The 25,134-nt window shown below is 43.3% G+C and overlaps 1 protein-coding gene across 5 annotated transcripts; it reads left to right on the plus strand.

The window, feature by feature from the left end:
• The first annotated feature begins 903 nt into the window (after nucleotides 1-903).
• On the plus strand, nucleotides 904-21,238 carry LOC309606867 (TBC1 domain family member 7). 5 transcript variants are annotated; one of them, XM_082344562.1, is made up of 8 exons: nucleotides 907-1,139; nucleotides 2,439-2,595; nucleotides 3,654-3,734; nucleotides 7,202-7,389; nucleotides 11,402-11,539; nucleotides 17,859-18,004; nucleotides 19,279-19,408; nucleotides 20,442-21,238. In XM_082344562.1, the coding sequence occupies exons 2-8, from the start codon at nucleotides 2,484-2,486 to the stop codon at nucleotides 20,526-20,528; spliced, it is 882 nt and encodes a 293-aa protein (XP_082200688.1). In that variant the 5' UTR covers nucleotides 907-1,139; nucleotides 2,439-2,483; the 3' UTR covers nucleotides 20,529-21,238. The 5 variants fall into 5 exon arrangements, with proteins under 5 accessions (XP_082200691.1, XP_082200688.1, XP_082200690.1 ...); XM_082344564.1 differs by having other exon boundaries at nucleotides 907-1,095; nucleotides 2,476-2,595; XM_082344561.1 differs by having other exon boundaries at nucleotides 908-1,095.
• The last annotated feature ends 3,896 nt before the right edge of the window (nucleotides 21,239-25,134 follow it).

Consider the following 25,134-nt stretch of genomic DNA (forward strand, 5'->3'; position numbering starts at 1 on the left):
AGTCTAAAAAGTTGGGGCTTGTATATCTTGTTTTTAAACTTCAGTTTTCAAAGAATTTATAGTGTTTTAACTGAGAGGCTGAATATACAGACAGTGGTCGACCATATATGAAAATAGAACGGACCCACAACCTGCCTAGAAAAACAACCCCTTATGTACAAAAACCAGCCTAGGAAGCCAGCCTGTCTGCTAGCTGTAGAAACAACCCAGGAAGCGGAACAATAACTACTGTAGCAACTGGCCTGGACTTGATTAATAACTTACAGCTTCCCTAATTTGTACCCCTGCTTTTCAACTTAGGACCAGCCAGAGAAAGCCAGATGTGGCTAACGGATCACATAGGACACCCGGCTTCTCCTCTACCTGCAGCTTCCCCACGCCAACAGTCTCCGACGAGGGCACACCTGAAGCCTTCCCTTTTTTTCCACTATCAACCTTTCCCCTCCTCTGCCTGCCTTTGAGTTTCTGCCAAAATAGAAGTGATAGTGGGGCTGACTCTCTCGTACAGCAAATTCTCAATAAGTTGCTTTACACTTCTCATTTGGTTGGTCATTTATTTCCACATAACAGGAAAAAGGAAATAAAAACAAAGCAGGGGTCTGCCACCGCAGACAGTTTAAGGAGCTCCATCCTGGGGTCTGCGATCACCTCCAGGGTAGGGTTGGGGAGAGCATCCCGGGCACTCACCGCCCGGGACAGCGGGAGTAAGGTAGTCGCGATTCTCCAGACCAGGAATAAGTAGGGGGAGCAGGGAGACTGGTGCGGGGAGTGGGCGGGGCGCTTGAGATGCTAGGTTGACTTGCATCCCGCTTTCCCGTGTCTGGGTTGCAGAGTCTGCGGCCCTACGGCGTGGGTGGCGCTTCCGCGCATGCTCTCGGCGCACGCGCACTCTCGGCACCGCCCCGTGGAGCGAGGCTGACGTCACGTCCGGCGGACGCCGCGGCTGCTGGGTTTTATCTCCTGGGCGCGGGTGTCCAACCGTCTCCCTCCGCCCGGCCGGCCCTGGGTGGTCGGCAGGTCAGCGCACCGGGCCAGGTTTCCGCTGCCTCCCTGGACCACTTAGTCTGAACCCGGGTGTGGTTTCCACTACTAGAGGTGAAGCATAACAGGGAGAGTGGGACCTGGGGTCTTGGATCAGGGTGCGTTTACTTTTCCCGTCAGGTGGGCACTGCTGGGCAGCAAGGAAACTTACTTTATTTCCTCCCGGAGGACGCGTTTGCTGTTGCATTGCCGCCAGAGGATGGTGTCCTTAGACGGCAGCCACCGAATCGCCTTGCAGCTGTTTGGATGCTGCTTTTAAATAAATCCCACCTTATTTGGTGTTTTAATGCTTTGGAATTCTGCTTTTAAAAAACGTTTGGTCCTAAGAGCTCAGTACCCTATAGAATTCCTCAATCAAAACGAATTCTATTCTTTCCAGTGCCCGAATCGTCTCAGTGAGTATCTTGTCAATAAGGAAGACATTGGCTGTCTAGAACTCAACCCTCCCCTAGTCCCTGGGGACATCTCAGAATTTCTAAAACCTAAGGGCTGTACTCTTTGCACCGACGCTTTAAGCGTTTGGGGCAGGCAGTGCTATATTTTTTGGAAAATGCATTACATCCATTCTGTTCTTAAAACACAAACCCAATTTGACCTTTTCCTGATGACTTGCCTTCAGTCTACTGAAGGTTATTGTGAAAGAACCAGAGACCAACGAACTTTTTGAGTTCTGATGCCAGATTCCAAGTCGTTATTTTGTCTCCAACTCTGTGACATCACTTGTCAACCGGCTACATTGCTGCCCCTCTTCTGGTTTATAATTTAATGCTTAATCTGTTGTGGGTTTTGAATTTTGACAATTACATTTGATAGAATTGTGTTTAAAGGAAAACTAAGTGAGGAACTTGGGTTTGTGTATGTTTTTTTTTTTTTTTACTCTTTTTATAACTTAGTTTTTTGTTTTACCAAATGCCCATTTTAGAAAAGACAGCTAAGCCAAAGAAAGAAAATTAAAATCATCTGGAATCCTGCTGCCTTATAGATAACCATTGTTAACATTTCAGAATAGTCTAATTTAAAAAATTTTTTTAAAATAGTCATCATGTATATTTGGTAATCCCTTTTGCATGACATTTTGTCTGTCTTCCTATTTCAGTAACTTTTTTCTTTGAACATGTGTAACGGCTGCATACCATTGTGCTAGGTTCTCTCCTAAGTAAAATAGGAGTGCTAAGGCATGAACCTTGTGCCATCTGTTATAGCAGCTCAGAGGACTTTTGTTTTATATCTTGGTTTTTGGCCAAGGTGCAAAGGTGACGTGATGTTAGGGTTGTGTAAAAGGGAAGGTTTAATACTGAGTCCTATGCAAGGGCAGGCCATTTATCATAGTGTATTAGATTCATGGAAAAGTTGGAGAAGATCATTAAATTTTTCATCAATTCTTCATTTGTTTCTAGGCTCACTTTTTTCTGCTCCCTATTCTGTCTCTCCAAGAATGAAACATGACTGAGGACTCCCAGAGAAACTTCCGTTCAGTATATTATGAAAAAGTGGGGTTTCGTGGAGTTGAAGAAAAGAAATCATTAGAAATTCTCCTAAAAGATGACTGTCTGGGTGAGTTTTATAAGTTAAATTTACCTTATTGGTTCTCAGTCATTCCCAGATCTTCCGAAATTAAATCTTACCTTTAAAGATGTCCAGAGGTATTGGTTACCTGCGGTATGTTTTTAGTGATAGGATGGCAGCAGAATGGTATATTTTGGGAGAAGTTAAGGATTTTTCAAGTTTATATTTCACTGAGTCGGAGCCAGACCTTTTTGAAAGGCCTCTTTAGAAGTCAGTAATATTTTTTTCTCTTATTAGACCCATGTATTTTCTTTTCTCAATTTTCAGAGGTGTCATCGTAGCTTCTGGGTAAATTTGCAGCAACTCTTGCCATGATTTTCTTTTATGGAAATACTGAAACTGCATTATATATTGACATTTTTATTTCTTCTAAGCCAGTCATAATAAGGTCTGTTCTATCGCTAATTAAAGTGGAATAAACTGAGCCATAGTTAAAAACAGTAGTTTAAATGCATAGAGTGTTTTAAAGTTTCAAAAACATTTCCCACCTGACCTTTGATCCTCACTAGGCAATCTGTGCTTTAAGTATTATAATTCTCACTTGACAAGTAGGGAAACTGAGGCCCAAGATGGTTGAATGTGGCTTACTGGTGAATGTGGGGATTTGCAGGCTGACTGTGCCACTCACCGGCGATGTAAACTTAGTCAAGTCACTAAACTGCTCTGAGCTTCAGTTTCTGCATCTTTAAAACAATAACTACCCAACAAGCTTGCGATGTGGATAAATGAAATAAGTTCTATAAACAGTAACTACTGCTGATGTTATAGTGAATGTAGTAATATATGCAAAATGCATCTCCTACACCATGAAACACTAATTGTTTTTAAATAGCTAGTTGGAAAAAAACAATACATAGCTAGTTGGAACACGTGGGCTGGAAGTCAGTCTAGTGTTACCTTTCCTAGATTTGCTGATTGTATAGCAGCCTGCCTCTGAAGAGATGTCTTACTATACTTTCGGTTTTCAGACATGAAATGCATCTTTACCTATTGTGATCAGCATGAAAAGCATCTAATCGTTTTTTTTTTTCTTTTTCTTCCTCTAGATGTTGAGAAACTTTGTACTTTTAGTCAGAGGTTCCCGCTCCCGTCCATGTACCGTGCATTGGTTTGGAAGGTGCTTCTAGGTATGATTTCCAAGAGTTGGAAGCTTTATCTTCAACAATGTTGAATGATGGGATCATTGGCATCTTATCAGTCAGAAAAAGGAGGATTTCTTTAGGCCTTTTACTGAATACTGGGTCTAACCTTGGGAGCCTGAATCACCATTCACTTTGGAAGCCTGGAAGAAGGTGACCTTCAGAGGCAGTCCACTGTGTGTCACTCTGAGTGTCAGGTGACATTAGAAGAGACAGTGATGCACCTTCCTGAAACAAGGTGTGGGAAGAGCATTGGGCCGGGAGAAAGGAGAACTGGTCTGGGCTTTACTGTCAGCTTGGTAACCTTCCAGAAGATGCCACTAGGCCTCTTTTTTTTTTTTTTTTTTCCTTTTTTTCTTTCATCTGTAAAATGAGGATATTGAGCTAAATTAACTCCTAAGGTTTAGCTCTTGATTTGTTAGTCTGCGACTCCCAGCTGTAGAGGTATAACTTCCTAAGGAGTGCTGTCAGAATCAAAAAAGGAATTGAAGAGTTTTTACTTCCTAGAAGCACAAATGAATAAGTTCCAGTGAAGAGTGGCCAAAGGAGAAGGAAAAACAGTCTTGCTCAGTTTCTGTGGAAGAAAAAGTGTATTAGGTGCCCGAAGTGACTGGCAGCATGCCTTTTGAGCTAAGGATTTTTTTTTTCTGTTATTGCTGAGCCTGCTGATGTATAAAATACCCATCCATTACTACCCTCCTTTTCTTTCTTTAAAAAAAACAAAAGTTAGGATAATCCTGGAATTCCCTTGTGAGGCAGGTATCAATATCCCAATTTTTCCGATGGGGAAAAAGACTGAAGCTAAATAATTTGCCTGAGGCCTTATAGCTTGTAAGTGGCAGAGCTGGGATTTGAGCTCAGGTTTGTAGAGCCCATTTGAAGTTAGGCTAGATTTATAGACCTTGTTTTCTTTCCAAAATGTACTATATTTTCAGGACCTGAAAAATCTGGAGTCCCGAATCTGGTTATGTAATGTGGAGCCAGCGAGGGAATGCAAGCCATGCTAGAAAGCACTGTGCGTTGCCTTTTTTGTTGTGCATCTTGACAGCCTTTGTACACTTTTCTAATAGGTCACCGTGCAGTTACAATATAGAGAATGTGTGAAAACGACCTCAGTTTTTCCCTGAGCATTTAAAAAATCTTAGTGTTTCCAGTGCCCATCAAAGTAAATGCCTTCCAGGGGTGCCTTTTAGATGGGAATGTCGATAATATTTATATCTGCTGGGAAAGACTATGTGTCTTATTAACTGATAACGCCAGTGGATTAGTGTGAGATGGACAGTTGTACTTTGCAGCTGAGTGCCAAGGCCTGTCAGGCTGTTCATCACCTCTTTTTCGTGGCTTGCTTTAACAGGTGAGTCTCCCTTGTTTTTGCCGTTAAAGGCACTCGAGGGACTTCCCTGGTGGCGCAGTGGTTAAGAATCCGCCTGCCAATGCAGGGGACACGGGTTCGAGCCCTGGTCCGGGAAGATCCCACATGCTTCAGAGCAACTAAGCCCGTGAGCCACAACTACTGAGCCTGCGCTCTAGAGCCTGCGAACTACAACTACTGAGCCCGTGTGCCACAGCTACTGAAGCCTGCATGCCTAGAGCCCGTGCTGTGCAACAAGAGAAGCCACCGCAATGAGAAGCCCGTGCACTGCAACGAAGAGTAGCCCCCGCTCACCACAACCAGAGAAAGCCCATGCACAGCAACGAAGACCCAAGGCAGCTGTAAATTAATTAATTAATTAATTTTTTAAAAAGGCACTTGAGATTTAGAGCTGCCACGCTATGTTGGGAGTTTGGTTCCAACATTAACCTCCCACTGTGTTAGTCTTCTGAGCTCATCCAAGTTATGTTTCCCAGAATGTTCTTTAGAATACTGGATCTGTGGTAGTTTGCATCAAAGAGAGATCCATAGTCAAGTGTACTAGCTAATAACACTGATACTAGCTTAGTAGGTGCCATGTACTTTGAGTGTTTTATGTATGTTAATTTGTTTAGTCATCATTACAATTGTGTGAGATGGGTATTATTCTTCCCATTCTTCAGATGGAGAAGCTAAGGCACAGGAAGATCAAGTAAGTTGCTGAGGGTCACCCAGCCAGTTAACTGTAGAGCTAGACTTTAGACCCAGGAACTTTGACTCTGGAGCTTGGGCTACGATACAGTTTCATGAAGTTTAATGAGGCTGGGGTAAATAAAGGAAGATGTTTTTCTTTATAGCAAAACTTAAAGCCTTAATTTCATTGTCACCACTTCCCAAATCTATTTGACTCTGGTACCCTTTTTCTCATGAAGACCCTTGGGGCTCATGTTCTGCAGAGAACATTTGGTGAAATGCTTACCCGTCCCATTTCCTGCCTCTGGCAGATAAGGAAACAAGTGCCCGGAGAGACCTTTGTGAGCATCCTGGTGTTAACACCTCTGGGACTAGTTGACTGAAGGCCCATCCAGTGCTCTTTCCACTGTGTTTTCTCCATGCCATTTGTTTGTATTTAAAAAAATGTGGTTCTTGCCCCAAAGTCTAATGAGTAGACATCATGTTTAAATATATTAACGAGCATAAAATGGCATTGAAATGTAAGGTTACTGTGGTAGTGAAAATTAGAGATTTTTTTTTTCCTTCTAAAGAGAGACTTTAGGACTTTGAGCAAGTTTTAGTTGTTGGGGAAGAAAAGGATTTGACCACTTGGTGGTGGTTCTAAGATGAAGGGGGTTGTGTTGTCAGCTACAGCTCCCTTAACAAAATACCACAGACTGGGTGGCTTAAATAACAATTTATATCCTCACAGTTCTGGAGGCTGGGAAGTCCAAGATCAAGGTGCTGGCCGATTTTGTTCCTGGTGAAGTGTCACCTCCTGGTTTGCTGTGTCCTCACACAGCAGAGAGAAACCACGCTAGCCTCTTCCTTTTCTTATAAAGGCACTAGCCCTGTTGGATTAGGGCCCCACCTTATGACTTCTTTAAACCTTAATTACCTCCTAAAGGCCCTGTTGCCAAATATAGTCACATTGGGGGTTAGGGCTTCAACATGTGAATTGTGGAGGTTGGGGGATGGGAACAATTCCATATTAGGGGCTAAGCACCAGCAACTGGAGATAGGCCTTTAGCAGCTAAGGGTGGCCCGAGGCTGACAACCGTAAACTTGAATTAAATCATTATTGTAATTGGTGTGATTTATCTTGAATTTATGTGGCACATTTATTCAAAGGCTTTATGATGTCGTTTCATTTCTCTTTAATATCAGTGATGTAATTGCCGTTCGAATATTGATAGTATTTAAAATTTGATTTATAGTGTGAATTTCTAAAAGATAATCTATACGGTAACTAAATATTTGTGTGAGTTCTAGTCTAATTGTGGTAGGCAGCTTCGCACAGGATTCTCTTTCATAGAAGAGGAATTTGGATTGGTGCCTCAGTATTTTGCCCTTTTTTTTTTTTTTGTTAACCCACCCCGGGTCTCTATAGGCATCTTGCCTCCACACCATGAGTCCCATGCCCAGGTGATGATGTATCGCAAGGAGCAGTACTCCGATGTCCTTCACGCCCTGGAAGTCATTCGCTTTATCAGTGATGCTACACCTCAGGTTGAAGTCTATCTCTACATGCATCGGCTGGAGTCTGGGAAGTTGCCTCGAAGTCCCTCCTTTCCACTGGTCAGTGGTGCTTTTGTTTGACCCTTGGTTCAACTTTAGACTGCTCCATCTGCCAGCCTTTGTTTGCATTATGTTTTACCTTAGAAACTTTCAGTGGCTCTTCTTTGTAGAATAAAAGCAACACATCTTTCCCAGACGTTCATAGCCCTGTACATTTTGACCCAATCTCCCTAATGTTTTAAAATTTTGTTTTGAAGTAATCTTAAAGTTATAGAAAAGTTGCAAGAATACTATCAAGAAATCCCATATACCCTCTATCCCGGTTCCCGAGTCATTAACATTTCACCATGTTTGCTTTGTCATTTTCCTATATATGTATACATATTTTTTTTCCAAACCAGTTGAGAATAAGACGTAGACACGGCATCCCGTTCTTTCAGATTCCTGCAGTGTACACTTGCTAACGATGAGAACACTCCCCTAGGTGACCATAGTTCTGTCATCAACACCAAGAAGTTGACATTGATATAGTATTAACATCTAATCTTCAGACTCCATTTCCGTTTGACCAATTGTCCCAATAATGCCCTTTATCTAAACAATAAAAGTTGTGGTTCAGAACTTATCAAACTTTCAACTACTAGTCTTACCATTTGTTGACGATTTAAAATTTTTTTTTCTGTTTTAACTCTTCATTTTAAAATAGTAGAAAAAAGTTGCATAAAGAGTTAAGTGTTCCCATATACCTTCACCTAGCATCCTCAAATGTTACATCTTAATTATACTCTGGTTATTTATCAAAACCAGAAAATTAGCAGTGATACAATACTATGAACTAATCTATAGGCGTTATTGAAATTTTGCTGACTGTCCCACTGATGTTCTTTTTCTGGTCCAGGATCCAATCTGGGATCATGCATTACGTTTACCATGTCTTATTTGCTTTTAATCTGGAATAGTCCCTCAGTCTTCCTCTGTCTTTCATGACCTTGACAGTTTTGAAGAGTACTGGCCAGTAGAACATTTCTTAATTTGGGTTTGTGTGTTTCCTCATGATGAGAATCTAGTTATGTGTTTCTGGCAGGAATTCCACAGAAATATGATACTTATTACTCTTGCTGCTAACTTTGATCACTTGGTTAAGGTGGTGTCTGCCAGGTTTCTTCAAGGTAAGGTTGCTATTTTCCCTTTGTAATTAATAAGTAACTTGTGGGGAGGTACTTTGAGACTGTGTAAATATCAATCCACTGACTCTTGCCTGAAACAGTTTTTACTGTGCTGATTGCCAAATGATGATCTTCTAACTCCTTCGTTCCTTCTGCATTTATTAGTTGACTTTTCTGTAAGGAAGAGTTTTCCCTTCTCCCTCATTTATGTATATCAGTATGAATTTATAGATTCCTCTTTTATTCAATGGCCTATAATTCATTACTACCGTTATTTTGATGTTAAAATTGTCCCGTATTTAGCCAGCGGGAGCCCCTTCAAGCTGACTTGTGTGTCTTTTTGACAAGTTCCCATCATTTTGAGCACTTTCTTACTTTCTGGCACAAAAAGACATTCCAGGCTCATTTTGTACTTTCCCTACCCCAGGCTTGGAATCAGGCTTTTTTTTTTTTGGAGTATTATATCTAGAAACCGAGAACAGGGCGCTAGGTATGCTCATTGTCTGTGGTGTGTCATTGCTTCTAGGCCCTCTCAGCAGACAGCTAGGAAATATACACACACCTGTGTGTTTATATATCTATCTATTTCTATACTAAAGACCCTGAGTTAATGCCAAAGCTGCCAAGTCCTTTCTAATATCCCAAGTTCATTTAGCCCTCACCCTTTTTATATTTGCAGCTTCCTTCTCTGGCAGTTGCAGTGAGGCTAATGGAAGCCTCGTCTTATTTGTATTTATCTCTTTGCTCGTCCCTCTGTCTGTCACCACCGTGGCCGGCCGCCTCTCTGGCCCTGGCCTGCGGGCCGCACAGGCCTCGAAGTCACTGGCTGCCTCCTTGGCCTTGACCCTTCCTTGGCCTCAGGCCCACAGGCTCCAGCCTGCTTTATAGGTTTCACCTTTGACAAACTGCTCACTCTGGTTACTTGGACTGCTTACTGTTTATAAAGGGAAGAGAGGGGGGAGTGGAGGAGGGCAGGCAAAGTAATGACTATAGCTCTTGGGCTTTGGCTATTTTAATACAACTTGCAATTCGCTCTAAGCATTTTAACTTTTGGCTAAAACAGAGTGAATTGTTCAGAAGAGGGATTTGCCTGCGAACTGTGCTGTTCTGTAATTTTTTTGGTGGCTGTTGCAGATTGCAGTCTGCCAGCACAGCAGTTTGAACTTCAACGTGTTCTTTCTTTTTGAGGTTGCTTTGGGTCCCATGGGCAAATCTTAGGTCGTCCACTTTGATGAAGTTTATCAAGAGAGAACATTCCTGAAAATAGTTGGAACGCTCAAACTTTAAATTTTATTTCCCGTTGGCAGAATGCAGTTAGCTGATAGTACTACTCAAGTTCCTAAACTGTATATGAAGTTAGGTTAGATTATCCATTAGCTCAAGAGATCTAGATGGTAGGTTATCGTTTCCACCTCATCCCCGCTCAGCCTTCCAGGCTTGAGGTCCAGGCACCTGTACCGTGGCCTCAGGCTGACATGGTGTCCAAGTTTTGTTCTGGGCTCAAGTCTCCTTGGTCACCAAGCCCTAGAAGCTGTATTTTCCTTATCTTTTAATGAGACTGTGTGACAGTGCTCGGCACAGGGCTGGGCACATAGAAGCTGACTTCGGCTGGAGGGCGCTGGTCCTCTTAGCTGTGTCTCAGAGGAACTGGGAGCAGCATTGAGGTGCCAGGTTCAGGAGCACCCAGCACAGCGCCCAGGGCCGGGTGGGAGTCCACGAAAGGAGGCTTTCTGCTATTCTTGACATTTTGTAGAATGTTAATAAGTGGAAAGGAGGCCTAAAATGCAATACTTCTGTTAAAATAGGTATTTTGATTTTAACTTGAGACTTCTTAGGGGAGTAGAAGGAAACTTTTTAGTTTCTTTTCAATGTTAAAAATCCTTCAGCTGTTGGGGCTTCCCTGGTGGCGCAGTGGTTGAGAATCCGCCTGCCAATGCAGGGGACACGGGTTCCAGCCCTGGTCTGGGAGGATCCCACATGCTGCAGAGCAACTGGGCCCATGAGCCACAATTACTGAGCCTGCGCGTCTGGAGCCTGTGCTCCGCAACGAGAGAGGCCGCGATAGTGGGAGGCCCGCGCACCGCGATGAAGAGTGGCCCCAGCTCGCCGCAACTAGAGAAAGCCCTCACACAGAAACGAAGACCCAACACAGCCAAAATAAAAAAATAAATAAATAAATAAAATTAAAAAAAAAAGAAAAAAAAATCCTTCAGCTGTTAAATCCTAGATGAAAATGTAAAGCTTTTGGTGTAAGATATGGTGTTAGAAAACAGCTTTTTCAAGTGGATTCCAGTTTTTATGAGATTTCTTTTGAAATTTACTTGAGGGTTTGCTTTCATGTTCTGAGTATTGACACAAGGTTTGAGAAATGCCATTCTTCTGAGTCCTAAAATTCTGATTCTAGGGCCATTTTAACTTTTCAGGTGCTTAATGATAGAACAAAAATTTAAAGCTATGTATGAATGCTTTGAAATAGAATGCTTATTAGTCCTTTTAGGGTCATTTAATGTTTGCAAATTATTGACAGAGGTCTCCAGTTGTTTGCTGTTTATCACTTCTGTTTGAAAGGAATTCTTCTCCAGTGCAGAGAATACTTCTGGGTGTAGAGTCAGCCCTTGCTTAGGGTTTGTGTTGACACTTTGGCCTTTATGTTAGAAGTTGGAAAATCTCTGAATGTTCAGCTTGAAACCTGAGTGTTCAGAAGCAGCGCTGACTCCAATTCCTCTGGTTACTCATCCTCATCTCCCCTTGGTCATCTTTTTAGTGATGGACTGTGCGCTTTTGGTCCCACTTTGATTTATTGCAGGTCCTTCAGAATCTAGGGAGCAAGCCTTCATTATTATTAAAGAATTCTGTATTTCTCTCTTCTACCTCCCTCTTGAGAGTTATTATTATTAATCTTGCAGGAGCCAGAAGATGAAGTATTTCTTGCCACTGCTAAAGCCATGGAAGAGATGGTGGAAGATGGCATTGACTGTTACTGGCTCACCCGATGCTTTGTGAACCAACTGAATAACAAGTACCGGGATTTTCTACCCCAGCTGGTGAGGGATGATGTTATGGCTGTTTTGGGGAGGGCGTGAGCAATGGTAATGGGGGTCCTCAGGAAATGGCCTTTACCTCCTGGTGCTGCTGCAATTATGCGTGGACCCTCTGTGGTGGGAATCGGCAGATGCCTTCTGTAAAAGGCCAGATGGTAAATATTTCCAGCTTGGTGGGCTAGGTGTGTATGTCTCTGTTGCAGGCACACAGCTCTGCTGTTGTCACACAAAATACATAAAAGCATGGTTGTGGCTGGATTTGGCCTCTGCAGGCTGTAGCTTGCCCACCCCCCGCTCTATAGTATTCCTTATCTGGATCCAGAATCCACTGACTTTAGCTAGAATTACCCGTCTGTACTAAGGTTTAAGTTTGGCTGTGTAGAATGGGAAGCCCAAGTAACCGAGGCTTTGTCTTCTCTCACGTAAGCAGAAGTCTGGAGGCAAGGCAGCCCAGGGCTGGTGCCACAGCCATCGTACGGCCAGGGACCCAGGCTCGTGTCCTCCTGTTCTAGCGTTCTCAGGTGTGATCCTTCCCCTCGTGATCACACGACAGATGCTGAAGTGACAGCCGTGACATCCCTGTTCTAGGCAGGAAGGAAAGGCAAAGACGAACCTAAAGGAGAAGTGACAAGCCAGGCCCGCCTGTCTCCCTTTAACAGACTTGCCTTCTGCATGACTATCGGCGGGCAGGACTGTGTCGCCAGGCCGCCCCAGTTTGCAGTGGAGCCTGGGAAATGTGGTCGGTTCGTTTTAGCCGGGCACATTGTGATCTCACATTAGAGTCCGGACTCTGTTTGTGAGGAAGGCAGCCGGTGGTCTGTACACTCTGACTTGGGAATCCGGAGACCAGCGCTTGTGTCATCAGCACAAGCCAGGGGTCCTTTGCCATTCTCTTTGCCCAGTGTTTTCCCTCATTTTATAAAAACGAGTCTTTTTTCTTAAGTCATTGAATTGTTTCGCTTGGAAATTCTGTTGAAAGCAGTAACCGTGGTACAGGACGCAGGGTCAGGTGCGGGGCACAGGTCAGCCGAGCCCTGGAGATCCATCCCTGCTCTGTGTCCGTTAGGGGGGTCGGCGAGACTCTTCGGCCCTCAGCTTCCCAGAGCACTGAACAGGAGTGTTTTTTATGTACTTGCATTAAGTAAAATTTGATTTTTAGAATTTTGAAATTTAATTCACTTAATTTCAATAAAAAGAAAGCATGGCATTGGAGCATATGTAAATGAAATGTTAGCTGCCTAATTAAATCAAGAGGTCCGAATCATACTGTGATTTAATTAGCTTTTCTTATTGGAGTAAATGCAGTAGCATTTTGATAGTTTGTTTAAAAATTCATTATTTTTAATAACACAAGTAACAGACACATTCTCGAAGTATTAAGTAATCCAGATGAATCCAGTGTCGTCATAGACCTGCACCAGCACCTCCCCTCCCCCACTTTCTAAGTCGTAGGCATTGTCACCAGCTTGGTGTGTATTTGTCTAGACTATTTTATGTGCATTGGAATGGATGGGGATGCGAGTGCATTCCCATGAACACGTGTGTGTGTATGTGTATATGTATATAACATATATATATATAAAATTTTTTTTTAAATGTAAGTACTATCATACTGTTCATACGATCCTACAGTTCTTTTTAAAACTTAATGTCTGGGAGCTTTTCCATGTCAGTACACATAGGTAGTTTTCAGCCCTGACTTCCTATTAGTACCACCTGTGAGCTCTTAAAAATGACCAAACCAATGAAATCAGAATCTTCAGGGGTGAGGCCCCAGAATTCTACTTTTTTAAAACTCCAAGTGATTCTGAAATGAGGCTAGGATTGAGAGTCGCTCATTTCGAACCACTTTAAAAAATTCTCATAGTATTTTCTGGTAAGAATTTGCCCTAATTTAATGTAAAGGCTCCATGCTGACAGCCCCACTCCGTGTACGTGATGTGTTCCCATGTGTGTATGTGTGCGTGTGTCTCTGGGGGGGTTACCTACACAACAAATGCTCAATTGCAAGAGACATATTTAAATTTGTTAACTATCAGGTTACTTACCCAGAAGTTGTACCAATTTCGCTTCCCCCAACAGTTTATGAGATTTCCTGTTTTCCACCCCATTGCCAATACTTGATAGTATCACTCTCTCAGGATTTTGCCAATCTGATAGTGAAATGGTAGCCCATTTTAGTTTCCATTACCTCATTTTTGAGTGAAGTTAAGCAGCTTTGGGTATGTTTATTGGTCATCGTATTTGTCTACCTTTCTATTTTGTTTCCGTCTTTCCTTTTTTTTTTTTTTTGGTAAGAATTATTGCTATATGCTGGATATTTATCCTTTGTTAATAAGTTAAATATTTTCTCTGAAAATATTTCTCCCTGTTGTGTAAAGATGTAAAGATTTGATACAGTTGGATTTATCAGTATTTCTTTTGCTGCAAGTTTTGTGTCTTAGTTAGAAAGCCCTTTCTAATCCCGAGATTTAAAAACAAGTTTTTAAAAAGCTTCTAACTTTTAAAAATATTTGAACATTTTAAAATTTAGTCCTTTAATTTGTGAAGGACTTACCTTTGTGACTGGTATCAGACGCAGACATGACTCTGTTCCTTTTGTGGTTAACTGCAACACAGCTTCAGCCAGTTACCCCACTGCCCTCTTCCTCCTTGCTCTGGGTAACAGTTTGAGAACATGATTCATGCCAACTAAGACTAAATTTGCTTTACTGATGAATTATTTCATCTTAACACATCTGTTTTTACAGATGAGGAAACTGAAGCACAGAGCAGTTAAGTAACTTGTCCGAGGCCACACAGTTAATAAGTAGTAGAACTACCACTTATACTGTTTGTCAGTTCATTCTTTTTTTCACAGATTTGTAATGCCACCTTTATCATGTTACTAGGTTTATGTATATATTTATCTCTTTCTGGACTCCCTTTTTTTTTTTTTTTTTTTGTATCAAGGTATTTGTCTTGTTTCCTGGCCAGTACCATATGACTTACTTTAACTTCCTAGCATATTTTGATAGCTGGCAGGGAAATTTCCCTCTTATTGTTCTTTTTCAAAAATGCCTTGAGCTTTTTTTTTTTTTTGAAGAAATGAATTTTAGAATTGGCAAGATACTTAATGTCCCCATGTCCCCTGAACCTTAACTTCCCCATCTTCAAAAAAAGGGGTTTATTTTCGCATGTACATTATAGTGCCTGGCACATAGGTTTTTATAGTTGCAAATTTTTTTTTAAAGTTCTGAATGTATAAGAAAAGCTAAATTTCCTTTGTGTTGCTGTTTGATTTAGCCATCAAGTGACTTAAACTTTTTTTTTTTTTTGTGACTTAAACTTTTAAAGTCAGGTTTTAAAAAAAGTTGTCTTTAGTTAAACTTTGTTAGTCCAGCTTAAAATTTTTTATTGTTGTATACTAGATCTCTTCTGCCTAGCTTCTTGTTAGTTTCTATAATCTTGTCTGTCATCTTTTCAAATTTTTGTGGTTTTACCAAATTTATCACAAAGCATAGGTTGTTTCATAATCCTGGGGAAATGTGCACATGATAGACAGTGACGGGCTTTTGACATCCAAAGAAAAGAATATTTCTGGTGACGACACCTTTATGTTGTAGTGTTCTGATTTATAGGATTACATCACAGCTTTCCTCTCCATACAAGCTTTTGGAAATTCTCTTTGATGAGGCCTCTGATTGCCAAGGAGAGTAGAGGCCAGCTTCAGTGGTGTGACGTGGAAGGTCTCTGTTGTTCTCTTCAGATCAGACTGCCTTTAAGCCATCTCAGTCTTAACTGTGTTTAGTCATTAAAGTGAGTGAGTTTTCTTTCCTTGCCATTGATATAATTTTTAAAAGCTGTCCTAAAGAGAGGGTTTTTTTCTTTCTTTCTTTCTTTCTTTTTTTTTTTTAAAAGGGAACGCTATTTATTTATTTAATTTTTTTGGCTGTGTTGGGTCTTCGTTTCTGTGCGAGGGCTTTCTCTAGTTGCGGCGAGTGGGGGCCACTCTTCATCACGGTGCGCGGGCCTCTCACTATCGCGGCCTCTCTTGTTGCGGAGCACAGGCTCCAGACGCGCAGGCTCAGTAGTTGTGGCTCACGGGCCCAGTTGCTCCGCGGCATGTGGGATCTTCCCAGACCAGGGCTCGAACCCGTGTCCCCTGCATTAGCAGGCAGATTCTCAACCACTGCGCCACCAGGGAAGCCGAAGGTTTTTTTTCTTTTAATAAACACTATTAGCAGCCTCTTCCTAAGTTTAATATAAATTCCTCTCAAGGTGGTTAAGTCTCTTGTCAGGTTTTGCCTTCTGTTGAGGTATGCTTTATTTCCTTAAAAGTAAGTATATGAGGGTCATGGAAATATTGGAAATAACCTAAATGTTTTACAGTAATATATAAATAAAATCATCACATCTACTATTTCTACCATTTGCTGTGTCCTAAAAATTTCAGGCAGTATAAATGTCATCTTGCACTAAAAAGAAAAAAAAAGCACACATGGATATGTATTTATATTCACCCTCTTAGATTTAGCAGTAGCATCTGATACACGTTTTTCTTCACCCTGCTTTATTTTTTTTTTAACCTAATATACGCTGGGGATTATGCCATAAGCAGTATATAGAGACATCCCTTATTCCTTTTCACAGCTGCATACCACTCCATCCTAGTTTATTCAACCCATCCTCTGTTGTTGGCTAATTGAGATGTTTCCAGTCTCTTGCTGTTATAACAGGTGAATAGCTTTGTGCATGTATCTTTTTGTATATTTGCCAGTATATTTGGGGGATAGATTTCCTAGAAATGAATTGACTAGATCGAGGGGTAAAGGCATATGTTACTTAGCTAGGTTTTTTTCAGTTTCCTCTTTGTAGAGCTCATGCCCTTCTGCATCCTCATGATCAACAGATGAGAACACCAGTTTCCCTGTAGCCTCGCCAGCCTGGTGTGTGTTGTTGCCAGCATGATAGGTGAGAAAAGGGTAACTCACTGTAGTTTCAGGTCGCATTTCTTCTATTATAGCCAGGTTGAGCATCTTTTCATATGGGTTAGAGCCATGTGCATTTTTTCCTATAGAGGTTTTGGCATTTTCCTTTTTTAGAAGCTCTCTTTATTTAGGGATATGTATCCTTTAAGCTGGACCAGATATTACTATGTGGCCCTCTTTGCCTGGCCAAGTCCTGTCCCTTCTTCGTGGGCCAGCTCAAACGTCAGCTCTCCTGGGAAACTCTTTCTGGCTTCTTAAGTAGGGGTTAGGATTCCCACCTGGATGTGCCCATTGTCTCTGCTTATTCCCATCATATCATCCCTGCCTTCAAGGGGCTTCCAGCCTGGTTGAGAGAGCTGCAAAGAGCTAACTATAACACACTGTAATAAAGCTATCTTACCTTTTACTCCCTTCCCTATATATGTAGCACAGTGTCTGGCTACGGTGGACATTGTAAGGGTTATGAATTGCCTCTTTGGCAGAAGTACAGTGGTGCAGATATTTAGTGTAAAAAAAAAAAAAAAAAATCGCATTTGGCCAGGTGATATGGGATCTGGTTGTGCCCTTCTGGATAGAGAGTACAGACTTGAGGGTTTGACCTTAGGATCCGTGCTTTGCCAGAGAACCCTGTAAATACAGCAAACCCGTCTGGGAGCCAGCTTTGTTAGCTCCCAGTCTTCTAGTGTTGGCTGCTGTGTAACCTTACATGGGAGAGGCTGCCAGATGGAACCCTGGAGCATTTTCCCCCTGTGTTATTCCTGTACCTCCCCGGAATTCTTGTGCACATCTTGCTGGGGACAGAGCTCCTCCTCAGGACGTCCCTGTTGTCTGACCCTCCCTGCCAAGTGCAGAGTGTGCTCCACGTGGGTCAGCGTAGGTGGCATCAGTGACTGCTGGGCCCTTTTCATCTCCATTCTTCCTAGTTCCCTGTCCCCGCTTTAGTCCCGCTCTGTTTCTTTGGCCGTACCCTTGTCCTTTCCCTGAACGTCTAACCTACTGCCCTAGAGCAGCCAGAACACGGGCCTTTCTCAGCTCCCCAGAGCAACTGAATTTTGCTTTGGACTTTTGCCTTAGGTTGTTGAATCTGGCTAGCACAATTAGGACTAACTAGGGTGAGTAACTGTTCCTTTTAGCCCGGGACTGTCCCAGGAAACCCCTTAGTCCTGGACGGTTGGTTGCTCTGGTTAGTGCTGACCTGGGAAACTGCTGCCTCACCAGTGACTTAAATGAGTCTGAAGCTTTGTTTTCTAGCATTTCCTGTGTTCAGCGTGTACACCTTTTCATCACAGCCTGTAAGAGCAGGTAACATTACGTCACAGGAACTGAGTAGTCTCTTCCTGTTTAATCATTAGCCAAAGGCTTTTGAACAATACTTGAACCTGGAAGATAGCCGACTGCTGAGTCATCTGAAGGCGAGTTCTGCAGTGTCCAAACTTCCCTATGATCTCTGGTTCAAGAGGTGCTTCGCCGGGTGCTTGCCTGAATCCAGCTTACAGAGGCAAGTATTTCTTTCAAATACGGACTGCAGGCTCAGAGGCAGAAAAATCCTGTGTTCTTTTTTTTTTTTTTTTTTTAACGTGATCATCTTGGAATATAAATTTGCTTTAGAACAATACAATAATTTGATGCTAACTTCTCCAGCAGCTAACATAACAACACATGATTCTGCTTATTATATATACAGTTAGAAACATTAGAAATATCTCATATTAATATAAATATTAAAAATGTTAGAACATACAGTTAGAGAAATTGAAGGCCCTCAATGTGTTCGATGCTGTTCAGTATTCCCGTATGAAAGAGTATCCAGGAGTGTATGTGGGCTTTTCCAGAAATGGAGCAGGTCCTAGAGAAAATGTTTATTTCTAAAGTAGCTGAAGGCAGTGAGAGACTTGAGACTCAAACTCAACTCTTCCATCAACTTCAGACGTGTTACAGGTATTTCGGTGTCCTGGACCACCCCATCCACAACTTTGCAGTTGAGGAGAAAGGTAAATATACAGAGGACATTACAAGACAATGCATTTGGCATGTATGGAATAATACCAACTGTAAGAGTTTATAGGAGTTATCAGAATAGTTATTTTAGAGTATACTCAATAACTGGCTCCTTAATTAAGGAATTTAAACCACTGGAAAATGAAATTGAATTTATCATTTCATTTGCTGCTTTTGTTGTTCCTTACCACGTAATGACTATATTAACATTACAAAATGTTAGTAAAATCTAAGCTTTGGTTTAGGACTTTCCTGCCCGAAAATGTCAGTTTTGAAACATTAGGGAATTGGCATACTGGTCAATTCCTAGCAGAGCAAATATTGATACTTTCTAGTGCTTGTTCCTTTTTTCCTTCCACTGCTGATTGTGTCTGAAATAGATTTCAAATGGCTGATCTGTGTTGTTTTCCTTGATGATGATTTCTTCATAGCTCTTCTCTGAAGCTCATGCACTCAGCCCTCTGTATCCGCAGATGCGCATCTGCGGATTCAGCTGATCCTGTGCTGTGTTTATAATTTGTGGTTGGTTGAATCCTTGGATGTGGAATCTGCAGATACAGAAGGCTGACTGTACCACCTCATTTTACACAAGGGACTTTGAGCCTCCACAGATCTTGGTATCCACAGCAAGTGAGTCCTGGAACCAGTTCCCTGGGGATACTGAGGGATGACAGTACTTAAGAGAAAATGTAATTTGATTTAATTTTGAAATTTGAGCTGTTTAGATAGACGTAAACTTCAAACTCGTAATTTGATTATATCTTTACTTTGCAGGGTTTGGGATAAAGTTATAAGTGGATCCTGTAAGATACTAGTTTTTGTAGCTGTGGAAATTCTCTTAACCTTTAAAATAAAAGTAATGGCACTGAACAGTGCAGAGAAGATAACAAAGTTTCTGGAAAACGTAAGTGTACTTTGTTGTATTTTAATTTTGAATCTAGAAAGGAAGTCAGTTTAGCAAGCCAGATTTTTCTATTGCATTAAATTATTTCAGAGACATAGTGTAGTTTTACATCATAAGAAACAATTTTCCCCTGAAAAAGTTTCAAGTTGGTCTGTGGATGGTAGTCCAGTCCTTTGGGGTCAGTGGCCTGAGCATGTCTCCACGAGTGTATGCACCTGGGACTGGAGTCGCGTCCCCTGATGTGACCACTAGGAGGCTTGTCAAGAAAAGGAAGAGGTGGGATCTTTACTTTAGGGTGAGTGATCTTTGTTGCTGGAAAAGGAAACCTGATGTTTTGAGGGATTTTGTAAGTCCTTTCATTTCTGTTGCTATCTCTGGTAGAATCCCAGTTGGATTTGTTAATGTGCTGAAATGTAAACTTAGAGCATGTTGAAGGGTCTAAATGAATCTGTTTTTCCCTGTCTTTGTATCTTAGAATACCCTTAACCAGGCAAAAAGAGGTGGATGTAAAGAGACTTAGGTGTGAGTGAATTTCACTGGACCCCAAATCTATATATTTTAATCAGTCAATGTTAACAATTGAACAGTGGCCCGGTAAATAAGTACTAAGTGAATGTATGTTGGATCAAAGAACCATCATCGTTGTAATAATTAGTGGCTCACAGTGCCAGGGCCACTGCTAAGTATTTTTTGTGAATTACCTCATGTAACCCGGTAAAGAGCCCTGTGAATTGCGGCTATCATTTGCCCCATTTTAGAGACGGGGATCTGAACCCAGGGAGCTCAGATAACCTGCCCAGGAGTCCACAAGTAGTGGGCAGTGCAGGGTTCGACCCTAGGCAGCATGACACGACTGCTCCTTACTGTGACCTCAGGTGGCGCGTGAAACAGATCCTGGCAGTAGCCTCCTGTGCGATCACTTTCTGAAAAATGGTGAAAACTCCAGTGGAAATGAGATTTGTACCAGAGTGAAAATGAGGGAGATACTGAAGTCGGAAACACACATTTCAGAGACTGGTTTGCTTGTTCACAGATCCCCCAGGACAGCTCGGATGCGATTGTGAGCAAGGCCATCGACTTATGGCACAAACACTGCGGGACCCCGGTCCACTCCGCCTGAACATTCCTGACATTGTGGACAGTCTGCCAGGCCTGCCCAGAGGGCTTTTCTGGGACATGATCTACTAAACTGATAATAGGGTTCTCACTTTGGTGCTCAAAGTGTAATTGTTTTCCCAGCAAAATTTATTTAAGATACCTGGAGTTGCTGTGTTGTGGAATGGCATCTTCTGATTACACAGAACTACAGAGTTCAACTCTGAATAACATTTTTAAAAAAATTTATTTTATTGAAGTATATAGGTGATTTACAATGTGTTAATTTCTGCTGTACAGCAAAATGATTCAGTTATACATATATATACATTCTTTTTCATATTCCTTTCCGTTATGGTTTATCACAGGGTATTGAATATAGTCCCCTGTGCTTATACAATAGGAACTTGTTCTGAATAGCATTTTAAAAGGGTTGTTTGAAAATAGCTCCCAGTTTGCAAAGCAGTTGAGTCAGGGTGGGTGGGTGCTTGAGTAAGCAGGGTGTAACCAAGCTTGCCCTGCTCCTCTCTACTTAGCACCAAGCTAGTTACTTTATAAGGTCTATTTCTGGAATGACGAACAACTTCCTTATGTTGACAACTCGGATTCGGCTTTTGTTGATACAGTACCTGTTGAAATCTAAGCTGACTTTCTAAATCTTCTGAAACCTAAATCTGCTTTCTGAGACTTTGTCTTGCTAAATAGGTTTAAATAAAGGCCTTACATTTTTTTTTTTCTCTTTGTGCCAGTTGGAGTGAAATATTACTGAACAAAATGTGTCTAAGTTTACCTGCTGAGAGAGGACTTGTTGATATTTTGCTGGACTCATGCTTTTTCTTGATGGGACATTAAACGTTGGGTGAACATCAGGGAGGACTCTGCCACCGGAATAGGAACGGGTGAAAGGGCAGGTTCAGGTTAATAGCTAATGCCCAACCCCCTACCCCGGCCGTGTCCTCCCCTGCTGGTAACTGTTGGTTGGACAGTTGCAGGCTTTGAGCTGGGCGAGTGAGACGGGGCCGTTTGAAACTGATTCATGCAGCTGTCAGACCTGCGGGAGCCCGAGTGGTGAGTTGGATTCTCCACGCCCCCATCCCTCCGCCCAAAAAAGAGGAGACGATGGAATTACGGAGCTGTCACTCTGAGAGTTCAGTCCCTGCCTAATGTGTAAAATAGCTGTTGAGAGAGTTCAGAGCACACGGAGTTGTTGAAACCAGCTGGCACGTGTGTAAAGTAACATATCCAAGAGTGTTTAATTTTTTTTAATCAAAAATACACTCATAAGAAAACTTCTTAAAGCAAACTGTGCTTACAGTTAATACTTTACATTTGTCCAGTGATCGCCTCTGCCCCGAAGAACTCTGAATCCAGTAGGGGATGTGAGCAAAAGCGCGCGAGAAGGAGTTCCTGCCGCACTTGTCCGCTACCTAGTGAGTGAACGCGGGGTTTACGTGAAATTCACCCAAGTCATAAGCGCTTTACTTCTATCTAATTTACGAGCCACATACTGTTACAAACCATAAAAGTTTGCACAACTTTTTGGTAAAATAAAGATTATAAGGTCAAGTGATGTTAGTGAATCCCAACTCCAGAAAGAAGAAAAGAATGAGCAGCCTGTCAGCAGGCGGGTGGTCCCGAGGTCGGTGCTCCTGCTGGCTCCCACCTCGGCACTGGGAGAAGCAGGGGCAGGCCTCACAGAGCAGGGGGGAGGCGGGGGAGAGGGAGGGAGTGCACCTGCGGGGGAGGGGGCTGAAGGGGCTGGAGTTCCGCTTAAAATTCTGGTGAGGGTCCACAACGGAAGGCTATTGCCCTACTGCTGCGGGATAGAAAGTTAAATATTCTGCAAGTACAGTATATTCTGTCAAACCCTGTTGGGTAAAACCTTGCCTGCTATAAGGTGTGGGCCTTGGGTGGTCTTGTTTTGTTTTGTCAATCTGATTATCACATGTTTTCCTTATCAGACGACTAAACGGCTCCATCTGGGTGGAATTTAAGGCCCGCTGTAGGGACACAGAGTAGGTGAGGATCCAATTCCATTTCAATATCAGAATTGTATTTTACTGAGAGTGCAGTAGTTTGAAGATGTTTCTGCTCACTGCCTGCTGTGAGAAGCACAGCTCCTGATGGCCCCATGTTCCCTTTATTCGAGACATTTTGTCCGGATACTGCAGAAACCCAGGGTTTCGGTTGTGGCCAAAACTATGGTGGCTAGTATGTGGGGTTCTCCCCCTGCCTTGGAAAACTGGGGTTTAACGTTACTAAGTTGAGTTTCTAGTTCTTCCTTCTTTACAGTGTCGCCTTAAACATAGATGAGAGAAGCTCTAGATCTGAGGGCAGGGAAGGTTGGGGTGGGTGTGTGTGGCTTTTGCCTGATGACGAATCAAACTGACAGATTGTACATACGCAGGCTTGTGTGTACGTGTCTGAGGCCACTTCAGGAAATGAGGTCAGGGTTCATTAGAATGAAGTGCTTTTGTTGTTGTTGTTAACGGAAAGTTTGCCTGAAAACTGTGGGCAACCCTCAAATCACACGATGTGTGGAAAGAGCTCTAAAGGCCTGCATCCTCTTTTGTTCTGGGTGTGAGACATGCCAGCCTCGTTTTGAATTGCTGAAGCATCACCCTGGGCTCCTACCGGCCCCGTCATGTGGTCATCAGCTCCCCACTGTGACTGGGGGTTTAGTTTTCCTCCCTGAAAGTGCAGAATGTGGAATGAAGTCTGTGCAGATGGGGAGGGTAAAAATAGAGCATGTGTGCCCAGGACTAGGTACGAAGACCAATCTCCTGCCCTAAGTGACAGCCTCTGTGAGCAGCGCTGTGAGATTTGAGCAGGAGGGAGGCGGCGTTCTTCAGCCCAGGGCAGCCTCTGGGAGGGGTTAGGGGTGTGGATGGCTGGCAGGGCGTCTGGCTCTGCCGTTTGCATCCTCCTGTGGTCCCAGAGGAGAAGCAGCTTTTGTCTTCAGCTGGGTGTCCTGGGTTTGGAAGGCCTAGAGGCCGCTTTTCTTTTGCCTTGACAGGTGAAAAGGTGTCTTTGTAGCAGGAGTTGGGGACCTTTCCTCTGGTGGATGGAACAAAGAGCTGTTTCTCCTTTAGAATCTGTGCCAAGTGAAACTGCTCATGGCTCCTGACAGGAGGCCAGATTGAAGAGGTGGGGAGGGGTGGGTGGGTGGAGGAAGGGGGTGATGTGAACAGAGGGGGGAGGAACTTTCCCGGAGGCCTGCAGGGCAGGGTGGGGTGCTGGCCCCTCACTGCCTTCCTCACCAGTCACTCCCTTTCCTTTTTTTTTTTTTTTTTAATTTTATTTATTTATTTATTTATTTTTGGCCGTGTTGGGTCTTCATTTCTGTGCGAGGGCTTTCTCCAGTTGCGGCAAGCGGGGGCCACTCCTCATTGCGGTGCGCGGGCCTCTCACTATCGCGGCCTCTCTTGTTGCGGAGCACAGGCTCCAGACACGCAGGCTCAGTAGTTGTGGCTCACGGGCCTAGTTGCTCCGCGGCATATGGGATCTTCCCAGACCAGGGCTCGAACCCGTGTCCCCTGCATTGGCAGGCAGATTCTCAACCACTGCGCCACCAGGGAAGCCCACTCCCTTTCCTTTTTGGTCTGCCAGCCTTGCCTTATGGAGGTTAAAAAGTGAGTGGGCAGTTCCTCGCTAGGTGAGGTGACAATTCCTCACTCGGGGCTGGTCTCACTGTAGGGCCACCACCCGGAGGGGGGGTTGGAGAACGTGATCAGAGGACAAGGAAAAAAATCCTTCAAGAAGCTTGTCCCGACCGAGCAGAACTCCTAGTAGAATAGCACAGTAGGCGATTGGGGTTCAGACCTCAAAATCACACCTAAAGCGTAGGGATTACTTTGTAGTTTACCAGGAACTCATACAGAGGTGCTCGGGCCTGCTGGAGCTCATGCTAACCTCTGAGCCTCCTGTTTGGTCTCTTTTTGCTCGTCTCCCGTCACCCTTCTTTCCCTAGAGTGTTACCAAGTAGCAACGGGGTACTTGTTGGAAATGTTGGCATCTCTTCCCTGGCCCCCCCGCCCTCTGGACTTAACGCCATGAAGGCTTGTGAGGGTGGCAGTGAGGAGGAGAGCTCTGGATGATTCGCTTCTATCAGAAGGCTGTGTCCATGCCCCGGCGGGCCTGCATCCCCACCTCCTCTCTCTCCCCTTTCCATTCTGTGTGGTTCGCTTGTTCTCTTCTTCGTTCTCATTCAATCATGAAATAGATTTGAACACACTCCCATTAATGGCCCAGGTACTGAGTTTAATTGCTAAGTTGTACTTGCCCTGTTGGAGCTTGGAATCATGCAGGGAAGACAGATATTAAACAAGTATGTGTTTTGTTTTCTCAGTCTTTAAGAGGACCTCTCACTCCTGAGCTGCCACACAAGGGCGGAGGCGACCTGGGCTTGCCCAGAAGCGCTGGAGGAAAGTTAGAGTTACTCTGCCACGCATGGGTCTTTGTCCCCTTCTCTTATTCATGGAAGAGTGACAAAGAGCCGTGGCAGGCGCGGGTGCTGGGGACGGTCTGAGCCTGTGCGCTGACTCGTTAGTGCTGTGACCCAAGGCGATCACTCAGTCTGCGGCTCAGTTTCCCCGTCACCTTCAGGAAGGTGCTAGAATTGCTTCCTCCTC

Source organism: Balaenoptera borealis (genome assembly GCF_965194805.1).
Source record: "Balaenoptera borealis genome assembly, chromosome: 12".
NCBI classification, from domain to species: domain Eukaryota; kingdom Metazoa; phylum Chordata; class Mammalia; order Artiodactyla; family Balaenopteridae; genus Balaenoptera; species Balaenoptera borealis.